Source organism: Arachis hypogaea, chromosome 19 (genome assembly GCF_003086295.3).
Source record: "Arachis hypogaea cultivar Tifrunner chromosome 19, arahy.Tifrunner.gnm2.J5K5, whole genome shotgun sequence".
NCBI lineage: Eukaryota > Viridiplantae > Streptophyta > Magnoliopsida > Fabales > Fabaceae > Arachis > Arachis hypogaea.
In genome coordinates this window covers 3,152,919-3,176,229 of record NC_092054.1, presented here as the reverse complement: position 1 = coordinate 3,176,229, position 23,311 = coordinate 3,152,919, and the positions used below count along the sequence as shown (strand labels likewise).

Genomic DNA, 23,311 nt, shown 5'->3' with positions numbered 1-23,311 from the left:
ACGGAGTGTCCGTTTTCTCTTAAGGAAACATTAAAAAAACAAAACTTGTAAAACGGAGGGTCCGTTTTCGGTTTAAAAAATAAAAAAAAAAATAAAAAGTGTAAACGAAGGGTCCGATTTTATTTAAAAAAAAAACAAAAACTAATCGAACGGTCCGATTTGTAGTTAACAAATTTTTTAACAAAAAATTCGGACGGTCCGATTTCTCGCTATCCCACACCTGTGTCTAACACCTGTATACATTACCCTTTATGTGAAGAGAGAATTTAATAGGATATGCAACGAAAGAAAAATAAGGACATAGTGAAGTGAAGTGGTAATTTCATGGTTCTGAAAAGTAGAATAGAAACCTCAAACCTCACTTGGGTCTATCTAATATCTAAATCTAACCCTTTGAAGATTCAACTAAGTAGCTCGCAGCACATAACAACATAACCCTCACTCACTCCCTCAACCATTTCATTTCAGCTCTTAGCTTCTTCTTCACAGTAGGGTTGCGTTTCGTTTTCTTATCGCACTTCACAACAAACAAAACGCGACCTCTCTCTTTCTCTCTCTCCTTCGACCCTATCTATCAGTATCACTCATTCTCCTCTCTCTGTTTCATAAACCCTAATTCTCTCTCTCTCTCTCTCTCACACACACACACACACACTTTCTCTCTCTGCAGCAGTAACAATGGGTGCTTCGCTGCCCCCGAAGGAGGCCAACCTCTTCAAGCTCATTGTTGTAAGCTTCGATTCTCTCTCTCTTTCTCTTTTCTACTTCTATTGATCCAACTTCAATCTCGTTCTCGAATCTCGATTTTTTGCATCCTTATCAATCTCTTGAAACCCTAGGTTATCGCCGCTTTATTGTTTCGCCTCTCGAGAATCTGATTCCTGTGTTTATTGTATCTGAAAACAGTGGATTGTTTGGGGGATCTTCGGCTTTGTTTTGTGGTGTTGTGATTTTGTGGTTTTCAGCGTGGATTTCATTCATGACTGGATAGTGAATAATTCTGTTGTGTACTTTGGAGCTTTTAACTTTATTGGTTCTATGTAGGAAGCTGGTTTTTCTTACTGCTTTGCTTGTCTGTTGATGATTCTTATAGTTTAGAGGGTTTTGAATTGTTTTCTTTGAAACAATTCTTCCGTTTCTCCTGCAAGCTGCAGACATTGGATGTTGAGGAAATGTGAACTGTTTTAGAGGGCTTTTTAGTGCTTAGTGGTTGATATGGAACTATGTGACGTATTTTTTACATAATTGGAAATGTAGAAGAAAATATTTAATATAAACTATTTTTTACTTAAAGGTCTCGGTACTTGCGAATATATGTTTTATTCCCAATTTTACTTGATTTTCTCATGTGCAACAATGTCAAGCTGTCAACCATTGGTAATGATTAAAAGTTGAAACATGATGACATAAAACATGATCAACAGAGAAATTATAAGATAACCTGATAACTGGGTGAGTGTGTTAATACCCTTGCAAAAATACGAGTTATGAAGGAATGCCCATTGATATAAGCGTGATTATTGTGCTCATTACTCTTTCAAGATATTATAACGGAAGAGTGAAAGTAGTTGAAGTGAATACCTTGCTTTGAGTATTTTCCACTTTAAATGACTTTTCTTTTGAGGACTTCGTTATTGCTTGCAAGCTTATGTAACTAATCTTTATTTATTTATTTATTTATTTTATATCTTGTTAGGATATTTATGTAAGTGAAGTACTTTTTGATTTTTGAGGTGACGGAAAAGTGTCATGAGGTTTATTTATCCTTGTTATTGGTGCTGCAGAAATCGTATGAAACCAAACAATACAAAAAGGGCCTCAAAGCAGCAGATGCCATCTTGAAAAAATTCCCAGATCATGGAGGTATACTTTGTTTTGAACATTCTTTGTTCATGCTTCTGCTTGATTGCGGGCATTTTATTTATTTCTTAGTTGTTTTATTCAGTGAAAAAATGAACATTAGTTCCAACCCTCAACCACCAAAATAAAAAGATTTCCAAAATTGCGACTTCTGCCTTCACTATCTCTTCATTTTCATTGCATCATGTTTATCTCCTTTGGCTATATTTTATTTCTATTTATATATCTGTTCCCTTTTCTGGATGCTAGAAACTTTATCGATGAAGGGTTTGACATTAAATTGCATGGATCGTAAGTCAGAAGCATATGAACTTGTCCGTCAAGGATTAAAGGTCTGTGTGTGTTTGTTCATGTTACATCATTTGTCAATCCTATGATCATTGGTTAGATGATCCATTCTTAATAATTTTTCTATGCAGAATGACCTTAAAAGTCATGTTTGCTGGCATGTCTTTGGTCTCCTTTATCGATCAGACAGAGAATACAGGGAGGCGATCAAGTGCTACCGAAATGCACTGAAAATTGATCCTGACAATATTGAAATCCTACGTGACCTGTCTCTCTTACAGGTAGTGTATTAATTATTAAATGTCTTTTGCTTCTAATTGTGTATTTAAAGCAAATGTATATTTATAAAACTGGAAAATGACTTTGATCTTCTGATTTTAAATTTGAGATATGTTTGATTGGAGAGTTAAATCATGTAGAGTTCACTAGCTGTGTGGATGTGCCTTGCATGATGAAATATTTGTGAAAAAGCTTGAGGATTTATGCGATAGTCTCTGTGATCAAATTATCTGTTACTCCGATCATAAATTTTTTATTAAGCTTACCGTTCACACACATATTTCATCGACACATTTATTACCATTTTTATAAGTAATAAAAAAAACAATTCTAAACAATTCTAACAATGAAAGCATTAATGCATAAATTAATTAGTATCTGTATAGTTACTCCTTTATTTTGGTTTTTTTTTTTTTTTTAAATTTGTTTTATACAAATTAATATAGTGTTAGCTAATTTGAACAGGGCGGAGGAGTGTGCTATTTGATAATGTTTTGTGCCCATACATTTTGAAGTTACTTGTAGTAACAACTGACAAAGAATTTGTCCATGTGTAAAAAGCCAACTTGTAATGTTATTTACTAGTGTAATGTACTACGAATAACCTTCACAATTATAATTATTGTAGTTAATTTTCATAGAAAATGATCTTGCCCTCAGCTTGAAGACATGAACTGGAGCGCATAAAGTTCTGCTATGTTGTACTGTTGTATGCATATTTTTTCACGTAGTATGTATATAGGTGGAGAATTCTTTTATAATGTAATTTTTTTTCTCATGTTGCTTTTTGTATTCTCGCTCACAGGCTCAAATGCGGGATTTAAGTGGCTTTGTTGAGACAAGACAGCAACTTTTAACTCTGAAACCAAATCATCGCATGAACTGGATTGGTTTTTCTGTTGCCCATCATTTGAACTCTAAGTAAGATTTGGATTTATATTGAGTTAAATGCTTTTCCAATTGATGCTCTCTGAACTGCCTATGTAAAGTACTAGTAGCATGTTGATCTTAGAGCATATGCTTTAGTTCATAAATGTCTCGTCTTTATTACTGTTGGTTTTGACTTTATGTGTAACTGGCAGTTCACCCAATTATATTTTCTTCTATGCTTGTTGGGATACTTTGCTAGAGATTCCTTGTTTTATCTTATATAAAACTACAAGGACCTAAGCTTGATCTGATATGGCCTAGTGCATCTGTGCGTGTAGGAAGTGAGCTATTATCTTGTTGTCAGAGTTTCTCTTTTTCTTCTGTCCTAATTCTTGAGATAGATGATTTTGAACTTCAAATTTATTACTAAGTTACTGGATAAGTAATCAGTATATATTATATATTGTTATAATTGTGAGATGATCAATTTTGTTGTCATCACAAGTCAAATCTGTCTTATGAAACTTTATAGTATGATTATGTTTCTTTATGAAGTAAAAATATGAGAAGAATCAAATTCTGTGGTTCGTCTTATTCTTATTCCAATTCTCATTTATGTTTCTGTTAACCATCCCACCTTGGCTGCTTTGCACCAACTGATAAAGAGCTTTTGTTTGGTGTTTTGTCCTTTTTTTTGAGAGAGAGTTTTGAGATGATTTACATTATTTGTTTACCTGAAAGGACTTCGATATTGCAAACATGTTGACTTGTGTCTTTCGTAGCTTTCTTTTCCTTTATTAAGTGTGCACTATGAAGCTTTGCATCGTGTCCCTATATTATGCTGCTTTATGATAAATAATTGTTATTGAGAATAACATGTTATTTTTCTTCTGATACTTTGTAATATTATCTTTCACATGTGTAACAGTGCATCCAAGGCAGTTGAAATTTTGGAAGCATATGAAGGGACTTTAGAAGATGATTATCCTCCGGAAAATGAACGGTGTGAGCATGGGGAAATGCTTTTATATAAGGTTTTCATCTTGCAGTGTGTCTACTGCTGTTTCTTGTCGATGCATAATGTTTACCACATAGTTGTTGTTTGATATAACCTTAGCTATTAATATTTTCTCAACAAGTTCAATCCTACTCTCTTCCACTTGGGTTGATGTGAACTTTGATCCTGTTGCTTTAAAATAGTGCAAATAGTTCTGATACTTCTATATCAGTATAATTTGTTAACAGAAATGAGCTTTTTTTTAAAAAAATATTTATTTTTTTATTTTTTATGGGAAATATGCATGTAAAATACACATGTTGCCTAAAATGTGACTAAGTGATTAGAAGCATGTCAATGCAATTTAGGAAAATAATATGCACCTTAGATGCCCGATTTTGTCAAATAAGTAAGAGAGTATACCCGAGAGTATCAAGAGTAGTTTGCACGGTTTCAAAGTAACAGGATTAGATGCAGTGGCAGAAGTGCAAATCGACCTAATTGAAGGGAGTCTTCTGAGGTTTTCTTAGAATATTTCAGTTGCTTGATTCTAACATCAAAGATTCTGAAAATTTTCTGACTCTTCTTAGTTACATTTTGTTGAATGTGAATTACTTTGCTTGCATTTCTATTTATTGATGTACAAGAATAAAAAGTCCTGGCGATTTCCGAGCTGATTTTCCCTTTCATACTTTTACAGATCTCTTTATTAGAGGAATGCGGATTGCTTGAGAGCGCTTTGGAGGAGTTGCGCAAAAAGGAATCAAAAATTGTATGTATGTTATATGTACCTAGGTATTTTAATGATGCATCTTAGGATTCATGGTATAATGAGTTTTCTGATTGTCTTTATAGGTTGATAAGCTTGAATATAAAGAACAAGAGGTTTCACTTCTAGTGAAGCTTGGTCGTTTAGAAGAAGGCGAAGTCTTGTACCAGGCATTACTTTCCATGAATCCTGATAACTATAGGTGATTTTTGTGGTGCTTATGCTTTTGTTGGACTATCTCAATTGCAAAGTCTTTCAACATGTTCATAATTCTTTTAGCCTTGGTATCAATAAATTCTTGTAGCCTTAATTGCTCTCAATATCTCAGGCTGTTAGCTTTTTATGTCATTTTAATATTATATAGTGTATACTATTTGTATAGTAAATTATTAACTTTCTAAACCCTTTGGAAGCAGTTTCTTTTGGATTGTTTTTTGTCCACGATATTGTTGACTTGCAGAGTCTAACTAATAATTCGTCACATGCGTTAAAACTCAGGTACTATGAAGGTCTCCAAAAATGTGTTGGGTTGTATTCAGTGAATGGCCAGTACTCACCGGATGAAATAGATCGATTGGATTCCTTGTACAAATCACTTGGCCAGCAGTATAAATGGTCTTCTGCTGTTAAGGTATTGCATTATAGTATTTTGTTATGGATGCGTTCAATAAAATATCTCGCCTTAATGTATCCAACTCCAAGTTATCAGCTCGTTACTATTTTTAAATTATGTGCAAGGGAAGATGTCTGTTTCTTCTTATGTCATAACCCCTTTGAGATTTAGAGTATTTGCTTTCTCATAAAAGAACAATAATTGCTTCTTGGTATCTGTTCCCTAGGTGACAAGAATCTCATTGTTTCTTCCATAGTAGAAAATGTTGATGACTGGGATGGAATATCCATTAGCATAATGTTTATGGTGATATTTTTATTATGTATTAGTGATTTACCCGTCTAGAGCCATCTCTTAAAATGCATTCTAAAGTAGGGTAGTCCTGGTTTCGTGGTCTCTTCGTTGAACATTGTGTGTGCCTTCTAGAATATTAGCATAGATAAATGATTCCTGGTTCTTCTCCTTGTTTTATTTGGTTGTACCTCTATTTATGTACATCCAGTGATAGGTTTTCTGACAGTTAAGTTTTATAAGATAGGATTAGATGTTTGGCTTCCTTGGCATGTTGAGAGATTGGAGAACCTTTCTTTATAGATAGGTTTTCTTTTGGCTAGTTTTTGCTAATGTATAGAGGATCTCTTTTCCTCCTCCTCCTCGTATTATTCTGCTCTCTGTCTTTATGATATTCATTTATTTGAAGGAAAAAAAAATGATTCCTGGTCCAGTACCAGTAGTATATTTCATGATTTCTTGTAAAACCTAGAATTATTGTTGAAGTGCAAGTGCTTAAACCTTTTGATGAAGTTAATTCTTTGAGTTCATTCTTTGCTGAATCTCGTTTGGCAGAGAATACCCCTAGATTTTTTGCAAGGTGACAAATTTAGAGCAGCAGCAGATAATTATATTAGGCCTCTCCTTACTAAGGTATTCAAGTTTCTTTTCAGCTTCAAATTATGCCTCGTTCAGGTTTTTGGAAGTTGATTGTGATTTCTTTCTTTTGTATTCTCTCCAGGGAGTTCCATCTCTTTTCTCAGATCTTTCGTCTTTGTATAATCACCCTGGGAAGGTCAGCTTTATCCCTTACATTTCTATGACTGAAAAACTGAGATATTTGATTGTATTTTTTCTTCCATCATGTTATGTAGTGGAAGAAGATAAGTTTCCTATGGGTTCTGATTGTTCTTTTTATTCTTTTGAACTTTGTTCAGGCAGACATTTTGGAACAACTTATTCTCGAGTTAGAGCATTCAATTAGGACGTCCGGCCAATATCCCGGGAGGTAAGATATACTTGTTAACTTTTTTTGTGTTTTAGTTCATGACTTGGTAAAACTATTCTATGGGGTAAATCTCATGTTGTGATACTCTTGGTTACCTCTTGAACCGAGGAAGAGACTCAAATTGCAAGGCAAACAAAAGCTGTCCGTTGCCGTTGCATATCAGTGATTGAAATGACCTTTGGAACAACTATAAGCTAAGCACCAAAGAGAAACCATAAACTCAACCCCATTCCATTACAAATAAATCACAAAACCCCTCATAATACGTTAATAGTTCTTTTCTTCTTTTTGGTGACTTACTCATTTTTATAATTTATACAGGGTGGAAAAAGAACCCCCTTCAACTCTTATGTGGACTTTGTTTTTATTGGCTCAGGTCTGTAGCTAGTTTTCATATTGGTTTCTTGACTATCTTTTCTTCCCCTTCTATTTTGGCCTATTTATGAGGATTTTTTCTGGTGCAGCATTATGACAGACGAGGCCAATATGAAGTTGCTCTTTCCAAAATTGACGAGGCCATAGAACACACACCTACTGTTATTGATCTATATTCCGTCAAGGTTTGCTTATTAATAATTTTCTAAGATTATATTTTTTTTCAAGTCCTTTTATGTTTTAAAGCTTTGTATTTTAAGTTCACTTAACAGACTATAACTACAATGTAGTTGAAGCATAAGTTTCGGTTGGGTGGGTCAACTTTAAGCATTTGTATGTGGCACTAATTTACAACAAAGCTTAACTAAGTAAATTGAGACTGAATTTGGAACTAACCATGATTTCTTCAAATGCCAATTTTCCACAACATAATTGATATCTTTGTATAACAGAGTCGGATACTGAAGCATGCTGGTGATTTTGCTGCTGCTGCTGCATTTGCAGATGAAGCCAGGTGTATGGATCTTGCCGATCGTTATGTTAATAGTGAATGTGTTAAGCGCATGCTGCAGGCTGATCAGGTTTTGTAAACGTCAACCACATAACTGTTATATTTGTTGCTTCCTTGTTTGCCTTTTCTGACTCTGCTTTATTATCTATTCACTTGTTACCAAAAGGTGGCTTTGGCTGAAAAAACTGCTGTACTGTTTACAAAAGATGGTGATCAACACAACAACCTTCATGACATGCAATGCATGTGGTCAGTATAGAATGATGCTTTTGATATTTTGCATTATACAGTGTACATTTTGGTTTAACATCTGACCATATATTTTGACATTTATCTTATGAAGGTATGAGCTAGCCTCTGGTGAAAGCTATTTCCGTCAGGGTGATCTTGGACGGGCACTGAAGAAGTTTTTAGCAGTTGAAAAACATTATGCAGATATTACTGAAGATCAATTTGATTTTCACTCATACTGCTTGAGGAAAATGACTTTGCGTACTTATGTGGAAATGCTTAAATTTCAAGACCGGTTGCACTCACATGTTTATTTTGAGAAAGCAGCAGCTGGAGCTATCAGGTGAATGTCATGTTTTCTTTTGTTGGTTTATTAATGCTGTTAATGCTTTGGCTAACTGGGTTAGCACATGTGTGAAGCCCTACACTACATTTTAGTCACAATGCATTTTGTGAAACTATACTTGTGGCTGTTTTTTAAAAGCTATTGTCTTTGATTTTTTTCAGTCTCAGCTCATGCGAGGCGAATAGGGTTTCACATGTGCTTTAAGCTGTGTGGTTTTTTAGTTTTATGACCTGAACAGCACCCCTTAGTGGCTGCTCTTACTGTAAAGCTTATTTACTTCTTATTTTGTACCAATGGATCTCATGTCTGTAACTTTTTCAATTTGTAGATGCTATATTAAGTTGCATGATTCTCCCCCGAAGTCTACAACTGAGGAAGACGACGAAATGTCAAAATTGCTTCCTTCTCAAAAGAAGAAAATGAGACAAAAACAGAGAAAGGCAGAAGCAAGAGCTAAGAAAGTATGTTAGTCACTTGTATAGCTTCTTTGGAACTTATTGAAGGAATGGTACTAATCCTGGCATTATATTTTTTTAGGAGGCAGAAGAAAAGAATGAAGAGTTGAATGCCGGCGGGGCTTCAAAGTCTGGGAAACGACATGTAAAACCTGTTGATCCTGATCCACATGGGGAGAAGTTGTTGCAGGTTGAATTTGTTTCCTCTATGTCTATTGGGACTCTTATTTGGTTGTTTCAAATTTGATTCAGTATACAAAACACAGTTTTGCTCCCTGGGTTCCATGTAGAAAATGAGTCAAACATAGGTACCATTCTGACAGTTGCCACCATGTATTGTGGTATTTTGGATTTTTGCAGAAAATCCTAACTATAGGAAATCACGGTGAATGAGTGAATAGACCAGGAGTACAGATCTAATTCTTTTGTTCATTAGCCGTTTCCTTTTGAGTACAAACACGTTAAATTGATAAATTAAATCTCTCTAGAGCTGTTTAGCATCAACTCTATCTTTCTAATAATGTAAATGTTATATATTCATATTTGAGAAACTGGAAATCAAATATGATACTTAGTGTCAGGTCAATCAATGTTATGCAAAAGTCTCATTTTAAACATTCATCTGTCATTTATATACTGTGCTTGTTTTAATTGTGAAGGGGACAATGTCTTGCATGTCATGTATTTTCCTGACTTAGGTGGAAGATCCACTGTCAGAAGCCACGAAGTACTTGAAGTTGCTGCAGAAGAATTCACCTGATTCCTTGGAAACACACTTGCTTGCTTTTGAATGTTATACAAGACGAAATAAGATTTTGCTTGCACTACAGGTAATTCTGGATTTTAGGGGAGCCCAGTAACTTTATCTGGCTTGTTGAATTTTCGTGTTGTCAAGCTAGTAATTAACTTGGGCAAAACAGTTGTGGATGTTTTCCTTGCTATTGTATGCCTGTGACCATGATTCCCCAAAACAGGACACAGTTCATGTTTATGGGGGAGCTCTACTTTTAACAACAATTAACAGCCATTGTATAGCTTAGTTTACTTGAATACTTTTATTTGCATTCTTACGAGGTTATAGTGTACTACCTTTTTCTTTATCATTGTTAGATTACAATGCCTCTTAAATATTTCCCGTGTTTATTTGATTGTAGGCTGTGAAGCGATTGCTGAGGTTGGATGCCGAACATCCCGATTCTCATCGTTGCTTGGTATGGTCTCTCTCTTGAAAAAAAAATCGAATTAATTCCTTGCTGTTGGGTTTAGAAAGTTTGGTTTCTTAAATTTCTTTCTTAAAATATATTATTACAAATTGATCCCCCCCCACAAAAAAAAGCCATGCTTGTCAAAATTATAATTGTTATGAATTTTCTTTTAATTATGATTGTAGTGGAGATTATGAATTGCATGAAATTTTTATGGGGCATATTAAGTAATCAAAAGAAAATGATCATTTATATTGGCACCTGCTGCGTCCTGTTCATTATTAAATTTGTATATTCTCATGTTTTGGGATACTATGTCCTCTCTAATGTTGTGATTTCTTCTAGTCTACCAAGCACAGACGAAGTTATTCTGCTGTCATTAATTTCGGCCTATCTTTTGCAGATTAAATTATTCCATATAGTGGGGTCCATGAATGCACCTGTGACTGATGGCGAGAAACTGATTTGGAGTGTCTTAGAAGCTGAGCGCTCAACCATCAGGTTCTTGATGTGATTGATTTTACTATAGTAATTCTTGAAGCTGGTGTATTCATTTCTGTATTCATTTCATGATGACAATTCAATTCTTCATTTATTCCCTTTCTGCAGCCAGCTGCATGAGAAATCTCTGGTTGAGGCTAACAACGCTTTCCTTGAAAATCATAAAGGTTGTTGTGGTGAACATTGTTATCAACATGGCATTGGAAATTCCTTTGTGTTTCTTTTTGAAGATTGCTGACGCTTTTTTTTCCCTTCCAGATTCTCTCATGCACAGAGCGGCTTTTGCAGAAATCTTGAGCATTTTGGATTTGAACAGAAAGTCTGAGGCTGTCAAGTTGGTTGAAGAGTCAACAAACAATTTTGTGCCAAGGTAATGAGTTACAACATCTGAAGCCATGTATTATGCCCACAAACACATTTCTTGTGTATCAGTCTGTTAAGTATTAGAGTAAGAGAACATTTTCATACAGATTGTGACTGCAAGTCATCATCTCACTCCACGGCGGGAGAAAGAAAAAGGGCGCGGGTTCTCATTAGTAATATAGACAGGACTTCAGTTGAACGTTGCGAAAATAGAAATTAATTGAAATGAGATAGAATCATGAACTATCTTTCCTTTGATGGGGATGAGGATGAGTTGGAGGGAAGTTCCCCCCATTGTGCCCCCACAAAGGAACGATCAACCAATAGTAGTGGGTACAACCCAAAAAATAGCAGCCAATGCAATGAGCTATAGCTCAAGTGGTGCTTCCCTTGGATCATATCATGAATGTTTGCATTTATATAGGGATTTGATCTGTTTACCCGACCCGTTACACATTTCCCACAGCTTTATTAAGAGGAAGAAAAGGGAAATAAAAAATGAAATGAGGAAATGAAATTGAGGTGGAAAAAAATTTTGGGAACTTGTATCGTATCATGTTTGTCAGTTAATGTTTCTTGTTTCTATCTATATCAATTTCGTTTTGATGTTTCACTCGGCAATAATAAATCATTCTGTTGCTGTTCACAAATGTCTTGATAGTAATGGAGCACTTGGACCAATCAGGGAATGGACACTTAAAGACTGTATTGCTGTTCACAAACTTCTTGGGACAATACTACATGATCAGGATGCTGCATTGAGTAAGTAAAACTGGACAGCTGTGTTGTGTGTTGTTTTTCTGTTGGTTAGATGTGAGGACCACTGCTAATGAAAATTTTAGTACCTGATATTTGCCATAAATGTGCCAAGAATAATGTGATTTTGAGTTCATTTTCCTGTGTAAAAGTATTGGAGATCAACCAATTCTCTGAAGCAAGCTAGATCCTGTTATAATTAAGGGATAGAGGGTAAAGGAAATGGAAATTGTTTCCTTGAAACAGTGTTTTAATTTTTCACTTCTGGGATGGGGTCTGGTACTCGCTTTTAACCCTGTTTCAAGATTTTAGTTGATATGGCATTTAATTTGATATTCTTATATTTCAATTAAGGAAAATTCCGATGCATAATCCTTAACTTGTTGCCTAAATTTTATACCATTGTCTATTTTTCATTCCCCTTCTTTTCTATTTCACGTTCTGTTTGGTGCATTGCAAGGTTAATTATATGTTCTTGCAGGATGGAAATCACGATGTGCTGAGTACTTCCCTTATTCTACATACTTCGAAGGCAGCTGCAGTTCAGTCTCTCCAAACTCGATCTACAGTCAGTTAAGCAAAAACTCTGAGCATGAAAGTTCGAACCATTCGACGGGTAGTCAGAATGCGGGCCCTATCAAATCAAATGGGAAACTGGATGCATTCAAAGATCTCACTATCTGACAAAGTAGAGGACACCCATGAGGCTAAGTTTATTGAAGGTACCTAGTTTGGATGCTTGATTAACCAAACTGCATTTGACATTCCAAAAACGGCCCTCCTTTTGCTGTTTGCTGGGGACAAGGGCCACAGTTTTGGTGCGGGTTTATTGCAAATCTTCACACACGTCACTCCCATGTATTTTTCTTTGCAAGTTCTCCCTCTCCCAACTGTGAAAATGTATTCAGATTGCAAATGTGTATAATCTTACCAAAAGAAGTGTTTTAGAATTGAATATTTTTTTTGTTCACCCCTTATTTCCGGAGAGGTGGTAAGCGGAGCCGCCGGATTTCCACCGTCGTCCTGGTTGTCATTTTGGTCATTGGGAGAGCGCTACAGAGTTTTAGGTTCTGGTCCTGCATCCAGTCAACATAAAAAAAAGTATACGGTCGGAGAGCATGTTGTACCTTCCCTATTTTATTTGCTTATATTTTCATGTATAAGCAGTGAATTATGTTATAATTTTTGCCACTGCAAGCTGAAACGGCAGCTTTGATTTTGGATGAATTTAGCCAAAATGAATTGGGGTTTAGTACCGATCTTGTTTTGAAGCATCTGTTTGTTTTTCATTCGAGAAAGAAATGTTTGGTTTCCTCACGAAGGTGTACTTATGATGGAAGATTATTTAGGAATTCTAGTGCGCATCTTCCGTTGTATTAACAAGAACTAGAAAGAATTGCGTACATTAGATGTGTGCAATGCATTCTAGGTTGAGTACAAATTTGGGATTATGATATCCGAAAATCGTGACACAATGGTGGATTAGGAACTTGGTACTGTTGTGCGGTTTTAGGTTAGTTCAAAGGATGTTATTGACGAAAAAAAAGGATGTCTTATGATTATACCAAGCCAAATCTATATTAGGGGAGATATATGAGGTGTTTTAAAACTTGGCATATTGGGATTGATTCTAGTAATTGGAAAGGATTATTGGTTGAAGGCATGGGTGTAATATTATATTAAGAGAAATGCTGCGTACTAATTTTTGTTGTACATTTGGTATTGGGATATGTATTCTTCACCATCATGTGGGATATGGGGTTCATTCTTTATAGCCAATCCAATGGAAGAGAAGTATCTATAACTAACTCGGCCATGTATATATATCGAAAGGGGAAAGTATGAGGAGCCAATGGAATATTTGTACAATACGTACAATGGAGGTTTAGAGAGTATTAGAAATATAATCATTAGTGTTACTTTTTTTCATCAGCTGAAGCTTTTGGAATGAGTGGTATCATGACATGATATTAGAACTATAGATCCGAAAGGTCAAGAGTTCGATCCTTGATGAACCTGAAAATCAGTTTAAGCTTTTGGGAAGATGTTTATTATCCCTAATACTCGGATGGTTATTCTAGATAGTATGAGAATGTTCATTTTGTAACTCATATAGTCCATTGTAGACATTGTATAAATAAGTCATTGTCTCTCTAGCGGAACTCGAAAGGGGAAAGTCTGTCTTGAGTTTGGTGACATTTCGGTGTGTGTGACGTAGCGATAATTAGTGTATTTTACACTCGGTTACCTGATTGTGCAATAATAAGTAATAACATGGTCCTTCACGCTTTTCGAAGACATGATTTCAAATCTTAAAATACTTGGTACTCTAGTAGTGGACCACTAAACAAAGAACGAGTATAACTACCAGTTGCAATTATTCCCACACTCTTGAATCTTGATATTGGTAGGAAAATGATGGGAAAATGACACGTGTCTTTTTTCACCTGGGGCAACAGAATAAAATATATTTCAGCTTGTAAGCGCTTACACAGATATGTTATAAATTGTATAGGAGCCCTCACAACCGAAGAAAGGATCTAACCTGCATGATTGCATAATATGATTTAGAGTATCTACTACCTGTGTCAACTCTTTTTTGGCTTAGTTAGCGAAAGATCATCTAAGACAACTTCCACCATGTTTAACATTGTGTAATAGATAATAATAGATTATCTACAATTTGATACAATGTCCATGTTTTCGTGATGATCATATACTGTTAAATCTGAAAGGAGTGTATAATAGTTATGTTTAGATTTCAGTGAATATTGACTCCCTGTGTAACTGAATCCGCCGGGTTTGTATAATTATTTCTGAATAACTTTAAACTCAAGGTAAATCAAAATCAACATTTTGATTATATTTGGTTACAATGTACATACATACAATACAAGATTAGTGTAGCCTATATTCTAGAACAACACTTGATATGGAAAATTGGGGAAAGGTGCTAATGTTGCATCTATCTTCATCTCTCTAGCAACAAAAAACAGAAACACTTCAAGGCAAGAACCCAAATATGACCAATATCAGGGAAAATGCAACTTCTTTGGTAACGTGACTTCATGTAAGCAATTACTAGCACATTGAATACCACCGAACAACAGAATCGTCTCCCTTTTTGTTTTCTCATCTAATGCTGATTGGAACCCATGGCCGAATGTGCCCCTTCATTGTTTGTACCAACTTCATATTTACAAAGAGGACAGGATGCATTTATCTTTAACCATTTATCAATACATCCTACATGAAAGATATGAAAGCATGGTAGCTCCCGAAGTTCGTCGTTGTCTACATATTTTGCCAAGCAAATGCAGCAAGCCTGCAATTAAGTCATGAAAGATAAAAGATATTAATTTACAACCAACCAAGTCAAACCTGTATATACTTAATTTTGATTTTCCTTCTTTTTCCCCCTCAGAAGGTGCGCGAGGGTAACGAGAATCATTGACACGATAATTATCGAATATAGGCACACGCAAAGTTAAACCTAAACAACATTGCCTGAAGTATGAATACTACCAAACATATCCAACAAAAACTTACAGAATCTTCTCCTGATATAGGCCGTTCCTTTTCAGTCCCAGCAGCTAAAATTCCACCGTCATCTTCAGCAGTGGTATTGACATCCTCAACACCACTATTTTCATTTTTTTTCAATTTGAACTTGTAGATTGGCAGAGCGTTAATGGATTCTATTGAGGCTCCTCTGTTTGGTGAAAAATCCTCAGGAATGCCGAAGACAGAAATTATGCAAGGTAGGCAGCAACAAATTGTTGCACACAGTATAAAGGGCATGGCATATCCGATGCAGCTGAAGGTAAGGAAGACTATACATAACCTGCACAGATAGAAACCTATATTGTTAGAAGACCTGAGAAAGTGAAAAATAAAGTGAAAATAAACTGTTTGGGTTATGACATTACCTATACAATTTTGGAGCATCGGAAGGAGAAGTGTGACCTCCAAAGATCCACACATTGCCTACGACAAACCAAACTGCAAAGAAGCAATCCAAGGCCATCTTGAAATGGTCTACTAATCCATTAAACCTGGAATTTTCCAATGAACTTATCAGATGAAAATGAGTATTTCAATAAATTTGTTTTGTACTTTGGGATTCAATAACTCAGGAAATAAGCTGCATAAATTTGGTATATATGATAACGGAAACTTCCCTTTCCCAACTCACTGATATTAAAGGAAGCAAGAACAAGAAAGTTCTCCTATGCAATACATTGATTAAATCCAGATGCAGAACAATATAGAACGATGTTGTTCGGGTTCTGTATTAACTTGAATTTAACACAGAATAACTAAGCGGAAACAAGGTGTCACAATTTTTAAAAGGCTCAAAAGGTTTATAGGACTTAGTAGTCGGCTTCACGTTAATATGATTTTAGTTTTAAATTTAAAATCAACTCATCAAGCTATAGCTTGCCAGTTATATTCTAGAAAAAAAAATTCTGTAAAAACGAAAGACAAAGGGGAAACCAACAAATTTCATGGCTAACAATATTTTTAAAGAATTCACACCTAAATTTTACAACTATTTTCTCCCAAATGATACCAACAATGGATGAGAACAAAAGACAGCTTCACCCATTACCTACTCCATCTGGACTAGGGTCCATGAATCTGATCATGTTCACTGCAAGTACCCTATTTGGGGTCTGTTTGGCTCTAGTTCAGAACAAACTACACAAAATCTTGTTCTAAAATTGTTATATCCCCAACTTCTTCTAAGCCCTGAATATCATCCAAATGATTAAGAAATCTATATTTCAATAAAGCCTGACAAAGGCTCAGAATGGTTTCACCAAATGAGCATAATATCCAAATCAATTCTAAGATATGGTTATGTTGTATACTCAAATTGACTTATAATTTATACCAACAAACTTAAGCGGAAAATGTGGATTATGGAACACCAGTATCTACTCATTCTATTGTTTTTCGATATGAAGAACTTTGTGCCAAAAAAGGACAAATAAATAATTAAACAAATCTCATAACCATGAAAACAAAAGTATCAGAGCTTGCAAAAAATGAAATGCGTACCTAGAACTAAACACTCCAGGAATTCTAGCACTTCCTGCAGACAATTCTGTAGTGTGACTATTGTCGCTGTTCGAATTATGGGTAACAGATATGGCAGTATAAGTAGTTTCTGAAGGGTTACTTAAAGAAGATCCTTGAGATGATTGAGATATATCTGGTTCCGCAATTTGATTATAGTTTTGATATCGCCAGTAAAGAATAGGAAGAGTAGCAACACAACCAGCTGCATAACCCACAATCCATGCGAACAATGGGGCTTGGGGATGTTCATCACTTGACATTGACAAGACAACAACAGATGCTATGATCTGACCCACAGTGACAAAAAGCTCAACAGAGACCCATAGACCAGAATTTAGTGGGCTCCTTCTGCGATGATTGTACCCCTCTCCTCTTGTCAATGTGGAACTTCTAGGACTAAATCTAGGTGAAGCAAATGAAGCTGTTTCACGGGTATGGACATCCGTGCTGACACTAGGTTGATTTTCATGCACTGCAGGGCGTTGATTATTAGATGAGTTGGATAACCCATCATTGTTCCTTGCAATATCAATTATGTGCTGATGATCATTGCGGGATACCAGCTGCTCCATCAGCAATGGACATAGATCACTTTCAGTGTTACTATTCCGTTGCGTGTCGGTGATATCCATCTAAATTACCATACCAGAAGACAATAATACAAAGATCTTCCCAAACATTAATCTGCTTTAATATACTGTGGCAAGTGCCACAAAATCTTGCAGCACTTTGCACTATGCGTCGTAAAATATCAAGTTCTTGTCCTGTTGAAGTATCATAGATTGTTAGCAAGTCTAATTACCAAAGTACATAGTCTGTTTCCAACATTTGCTATATCTTAAAAGTGGAAAAATAAATGAATAAATGACAACTTCAACTTCAATTCATATAAGATCAGAGTCCTTCATACAATCAACCAGGATTAGCAAAACATTATGTTGAGCTGTAACCATAAAATTTTATTATAAATGGCACTACTACATGAAGAATATCTTGATCTGACAAAACATTATATTGAGCTTATATTAGCAAGAACACATTAATAATCTTGAGGGAAGAAATGGTGAATCACCCCCCCCCTTTCCCCCCACAAATTCCTTCTAAAGCTGTACATTAAGGCTGCAATTTCAGCGTAATTTAGATTGATAAACTGAAACAACCTAGCATCATCACCTATGAACACGGAATTAGAGGAACCAGGGTTTATGCCTTCAGGTGACTAAATAGTGACCAAAATCGAAACGCTCTCGATAAAACAGAACCCTACTTCATTCCAAATTCTAAGTTGAAAGCCCTACAAAAATCTAACATACTCAAAATTAAATTACCCCCACCCCCAAAATATAAATATATTAACTCACCCAGCCAACCCAGCAATTCAAAGGGAGAAATAAAAAACCTATTCCAAACCTGTTGAATTGTAGTAATTAACAAAATCTAACCGAAAAATAAATATAAAAATAAAAGACGCAGCATTTGCAGAGAGCATAAAACCCTATTTTGAAAATGCGAAGACTAAAGTTGAAAATTTTAGACTTGACGAGAAGGAAGAAGAAAAAAACTGCACCTGATTGAGCTGAATTTCGTTGATGCAAGAGAAGGGGTTTTCGATGCTCAACACCGTTTCTTCCCCTTCCAATTTTTCCCCCCTTTTTTTTTATTTTTTCTAACAACAAATTTACCAACCAAAGAAAGCGTTTCAGAGAGAGAAACAAAGAAGAGAAGGTGTAACGCTGAAAATAATAGCTTGTTTGAGTTGTATGCAGTGTTTTTGTTTTGGACGCTTCTGAACCGTTGGATGGGAACTTGTTTTCAATCGTACGGTTTATAATTTCAGGTTTTAAGTAGGTGATGGAACTTCAGTGTCCATGTTATTATTATTTCTGGGATATAAAGTGGGGCCACTTTTCAACCTTATCCTTATCGGAGAGTTTTTTTTTTTTTTTTTTTTGGGGTGATTATCTGAGAGTTAATACTGGAAATGTCTAAAATAGTAAAATGAGCACAATAATTATATACTTATTGGATATGTTATATTTATATAGATTATTATATTATATTAGATGAAAATTGAAAATTAATATAAAAGAAGAGTATTAATAAACTCTAATAAATATAAAATATACATAATTAAATATTTTAAATGATAATATTTTAATATAAAATATTTTAAATAATAACAAAATCTTTTATTTTTAATTAAATATAAAATATATAAATATAAAATATATGAGTATTTTTTATTCATTAAGATTAATTATTATACAAAAAAATTTTATAATATCAAAAAATTATATTAAAATAATATTTTAAACTCTAATATAAAAATATAAAATAATTAAAATTTTATTTTATATTACTTGATAAATAATTAGATTATTATATTCAAAATTTATTAATTAACTATTTTTGTTAAAGATATTATTATATAATATATTTTTTTATCAAAATATTTTAAAAATATAATTTATTTAAAATATTATATATAATAAATAAAAATATTAATATTTTAATTTTTTTAAATAGAATAAATAATATAATTCTAAATACATGCCTATTACATGATATATTTACTTATATGAGTAAGATCTAAACTAATCAAACTTAGGTAATTAAAAATATAAAACATATAAATATTTTTTATTCATTAAAATTAATTATTATGCAAAAAATTTTTTATAATATTAAAAAATTATATTAAAATAATATTTTAAACTGTAACATAAAAATATAAAATAATTAAATTTTATTTTATATTATTTGATAAATAATTAGATTATTATATTCAATACTTAACTGATTACTTTTATTAAAATTATTATTATATAATATAATTTTTTTTATCAAATATTTGTCTAAATATAATTTATTTAAAATAGTATATATAATACATGAAAATATTATTTTTTTAATTTTTTTAAAAAAATTGAATAAATAATATGTATCAACTACGTATATGTATCATATGTGTGTATGTAATAGTGGCTGATATAGGATTAATATATATTCTTTTATTCTTTAGACTCTTTAATATATATGTTACCTCATGACTCTCTCCTCTAGTCTTTCTTATTTATATTTATTTGTTGTAATATTAAGAGATAATAATTTAAATTTTATTTTAAATTTAATATTTATAGTTTCATATATATAATATTTAAATTATATATTTATAATAAGATATTTTTTATTTTTTATTATTTTCAAATATTTTTTATTTTTCTAGTTAATTTTTTAATCATTCACTAATAAAATATCATTCACTAACAAAACCACTAACAAAACCACTAATAAAACCACTAACATCATTCACTAACAAAACTACTAACACCATTCGCTCACATTATTCATTAACAAAACCACTAACAAAATCACTAACATCATTCACTAACAAAACCACTAGCAAAGCCACTAACAAAACCACTAACATCATTCCCTATCAAAACCACTAACAAAACCACTAACATCATTCACTTTCAAAACTACTAACAAAACCACTAACATCATTCGCTAACATCATTCACTAACAAAATCACTAACAAAACCACTAATATCATTCACTTTTAAAACCACCAACAAAATCCCTAACAAAACCACTTGTATTGCACTCTTATCTAACTTAGCAACGGTACATAATGACTACCATTCTAACACACCAAAGGTAAAAATATATTAAAAAAAAAATTTATTCACTCATATTTTAAAAGAACATGTTCGCACTAACATCTTCATTGATAACACCAGCTATATGGGCTACTTCATCCAAACGATAAAGTTGGTCCGGATTATCCCCATCGGGTAAATATTCTGCTCAAGCCTTTGTTGGAGTCGTACTGGGTCGTTTTCTCTGGGATTTAGTGGGCATGAATTTGGAATAGTGGTTTGAATGAGGTTACTTCGAACTCCTTATATAGGAAAAACAGGGAGTAATTTAAAATAGCCTGTTTCGAATTACTATGGGCACGACAAAATGGCTAGTTCGAATGATGCTATTTCGAATTAGTGTGTGTTAGTGTGTGTAATTCGAATCAAGGTGATTCGAATTAGTGTGTGTTAGTGTGTGTATAATTCGAGTGGCTCTAATTCGAACTATATAAAAATGTGCTCTTGGTAGAACTTTAAGAAGATTATCACATATTTTATTATATAAAGGTAGAAAATTTTGTTTCCAAAAAATATATAATAGATAAATATAAAAAATATATGTATTTTTTATTTATTAAGATTAATTATTATGTAAAAAAAATTATAACATTAAAAAATTATATTAAAATGATATTTTAAATTACAATATAAAAATATAAAATAATTAAAATTTATTTTATATTATTTAATAAATAATTAAATTATTATATTTAAAATTTATTAACTAATTATTTTGTTAAATATATTATTATATAATATACTTTTTAATCAAAATATTTATTAAAATAAAATTATTTAAAATATTATATATAATATATGAAAATATTATTTTTTAAATTTTTTATTGTGATATTACACGTTTATTGTTTCACATTTATTGTGATATATAATACATAAAAATATTACATGTTTAATATTTTTAAAATTAATTTTGTCAAAATATTTTTTTAAATTATATATAATACATAAAAATATTACACTTTTTTCAAATATTATATAATAATTAATTTTGTTAAAATAATATTATATATATTATTTTGAATAAAATGTATGTTTACAAATATTTGAATAAAAAATTATGTTATATAATAATATATTTTTAATAAATTTAACTATTAATAAATATTTTTTAATGAATAATTTAATTATTTTTTAATAATATAAAATAATTTAATTATTGTCAAGTAATATAAAATAATTTAATTTTTTATATTATGTAATTAAAATAGTACTGTATAATAATTAATTTTAATAAATAAAAAATATTTTTTATATATTTATATGTTTTATATTTATTTTAAAGTAAAAGATTATACTTACCATTTTTAAAATATTCTATATTAAAATATATTTATGTATGTATATACCAATATATTCTATATTTATAAAATCTATCAATATTCCTCTTTCATAATATCCTTTGATTTTTATTTATTAAAATCTAATGGTTCATAAAAGGTGATGCATCTAATGCATGATTGGGCTGATTTTAGACATATCCAGTTAATACTTAATAGTAACATTAGAAGATTTATTATTATTTTAACCCAAAGAATTATAAAATAATTTTATAAGATATTTGAAAAGTGGAAGAACATGAAAGTATCAAGTTTGATTCTTCAAAGACTTGTGTCCAAACGATTTAGTTCTTAAATTGATTGACTTCTTTGCAGTTTGCACTCAATTCGGTTGGTTGAATTTAATAACTATAATTATTATGGTAACTAGCGGCTCAACAGGCACTATCGTGCCTGTTCAGCCGCTTTTCTATTATTTTTAAAAAATTAATTTGATTTTTTTTCTTAATATATTATTCCCTCTTTAAATTTATTAGATAAGTATTTTTTATTTTAATATTGACGTGACCTTATTTATATCATATTTTATTAAAATTAAAATTACTATAAATTTTTTTTAAAATATTAAATTATAAAAACTCGCAATAGAGAGGTATATATATTACCAGAAAAAATATAGTTTAAAAAATGATAATAACATTATCCTAATTCAAAAAGAGTATACATAAACCAAAATATATGTTAGTTATTTACAAAAAATAATTTTTACTTAAATGTCATGAATATTCATATTTGTCTTCATATATTTTAAGTGGTAGGTCAAAATATGAATCTGAATATAAAGAGGCCTTCATTTTTTTATAAATAGTGAAAGATAGAAGAAATGTGAGTGCTTATTTTTTTTTTGTTTTAAATATCAAACTGTAAGAATAATTAATAAAAAATAGGAGAGTATAAAAATTATGTATTTAGAAAAAATCATTCATAATTCATCATAAATCTCGTTATCAATAACTTTTCGAGTTTTGAAAAACTATCAATTTATTGACCATAAACGTTATTAAGTAGTTTAATTATTTATTTTTAATAGTATTTAATTTGAGACCGACATAAAAATTTATATTCAAAAGACTCTTTATCTTCGTGCATCATTCCAATTGTTAAAAAATATTTTATTTTTTAAATTTTATATTTAATTTTTAAATTTTTTTAATCTTATTATTTTTAAAATTTTTAATTTATATTTTTATTATATCCCCTTACTATATTAAATATTATTCTTTCTCTTACTATCTTTCTCTAAACACATACTTATCATTATCTGATCGCCATTATTATATTTCCTTATTTTTCTTTCTCATTTTTTCCTTCTTCTTGCACCTTCTCTTCACCCGACCGTAATTAATTATTACCAAGTATTATTATCGCAATTTTTAATATTGTCTATCACTTTGATTTATAACCATCTATTATATTAACTTTTGAGTTGTTGAAGTTTCGCTAAAAGAAGTAAGACATAAAGTATTTAAAATTTTTATCCAAATTATCAAATTAACTTTTAGAACGTATAAAATTTATAAATTTA

At 32.0% G+C, this 23,311-nt stretch overlaps 2 protein-coding genes across 3 annotated transcripts; one reads left to right on the top strand and one right to left on the bottom strand.

Moving 5' to 3' along the window:
* The first annotated feature begins 294 nt into the window (after positions 1–294).
* On the top strand, positions 295–12,955 carry LOC112779668 (N-terminal acetyltransferase A complex auxiliary subunit NAA15). 2 transcript variants are annotated; one of them, XM_072227951.1, is made up of 27 exons: positions 295–729; positions 1,785–1,863; positions 2,110–2,192; positions 2,280–2,429; positions 3,233–3,348; positions 4,226–4,331; positions 4,995–5,066; positions 5,150–5,265; positions 5,562–5,694; positions 6,523–6,600; positions 6,689–6,742; positions 6,885–6,955; positions 7,277–7,331; positions 7,420–7,515; positions 7,783–7,911; positions 8,008–8,090; positions 8,185–8,415; positions 8,747–8,879; positions 8,956–9,063; positions 9,572–9,703; positions 10,028–10,084; positions 10,482–10,579; positions 10,688–10,746; positions 10,838–10,949; positions 11,604–11,704; positions 12,180–12,420; positions 12,687–12,955. In XM_072227951.1, exons 1-26 carry the CDS (start codon positions 679–681, stop codon positions 12,380–12,382), a joined length of 2,706 nt encoding a protein of 901 aa, XP_072084052.1. In that variant the 5' UTR covers positions 295–678; the 3' UTR covers positions 12,383–12,420; positions 12,687–12,955. The 2 variants fall into 2 exon arrangements, with proteins under 2 accessions (XP_072084052.1, XP_025679793.1); XM_025824008.3 differs by having other exon boundaries at positions 12,180–12,955.
* Positions 12,956–14,536: 1,581 nt separating this feature from the next.
* Positions 14,537–18,527, bottom strand: LOC112775820 (E3 ubiquitin-protein ligase At1g63170). Its single transcript, XM_025819703.2, has 5 exons — positions 18,351–18,527; positions 16,763–17,547; positions 15,628–15,753; positions 15,248–15,542; positions 14,537–15,023 (listed from the first exon to the last, which is right to left on the bottom strand). Exons 2-5 carry the CDS (start codon positions 17,413–17,415, stop codon positions 14,835–14,837), a joined length of 1,263 nt encoding a protein of 420 aa, XP_025675488.1. The 5' UTR covers positions 17,416–17,547; positions 18,351–18,527; the 3' UTR covers positions 14,537–14,834.
* Between the last annotated feature and the right edge of the window lie 4,784 nt (positions 18,528–23,311).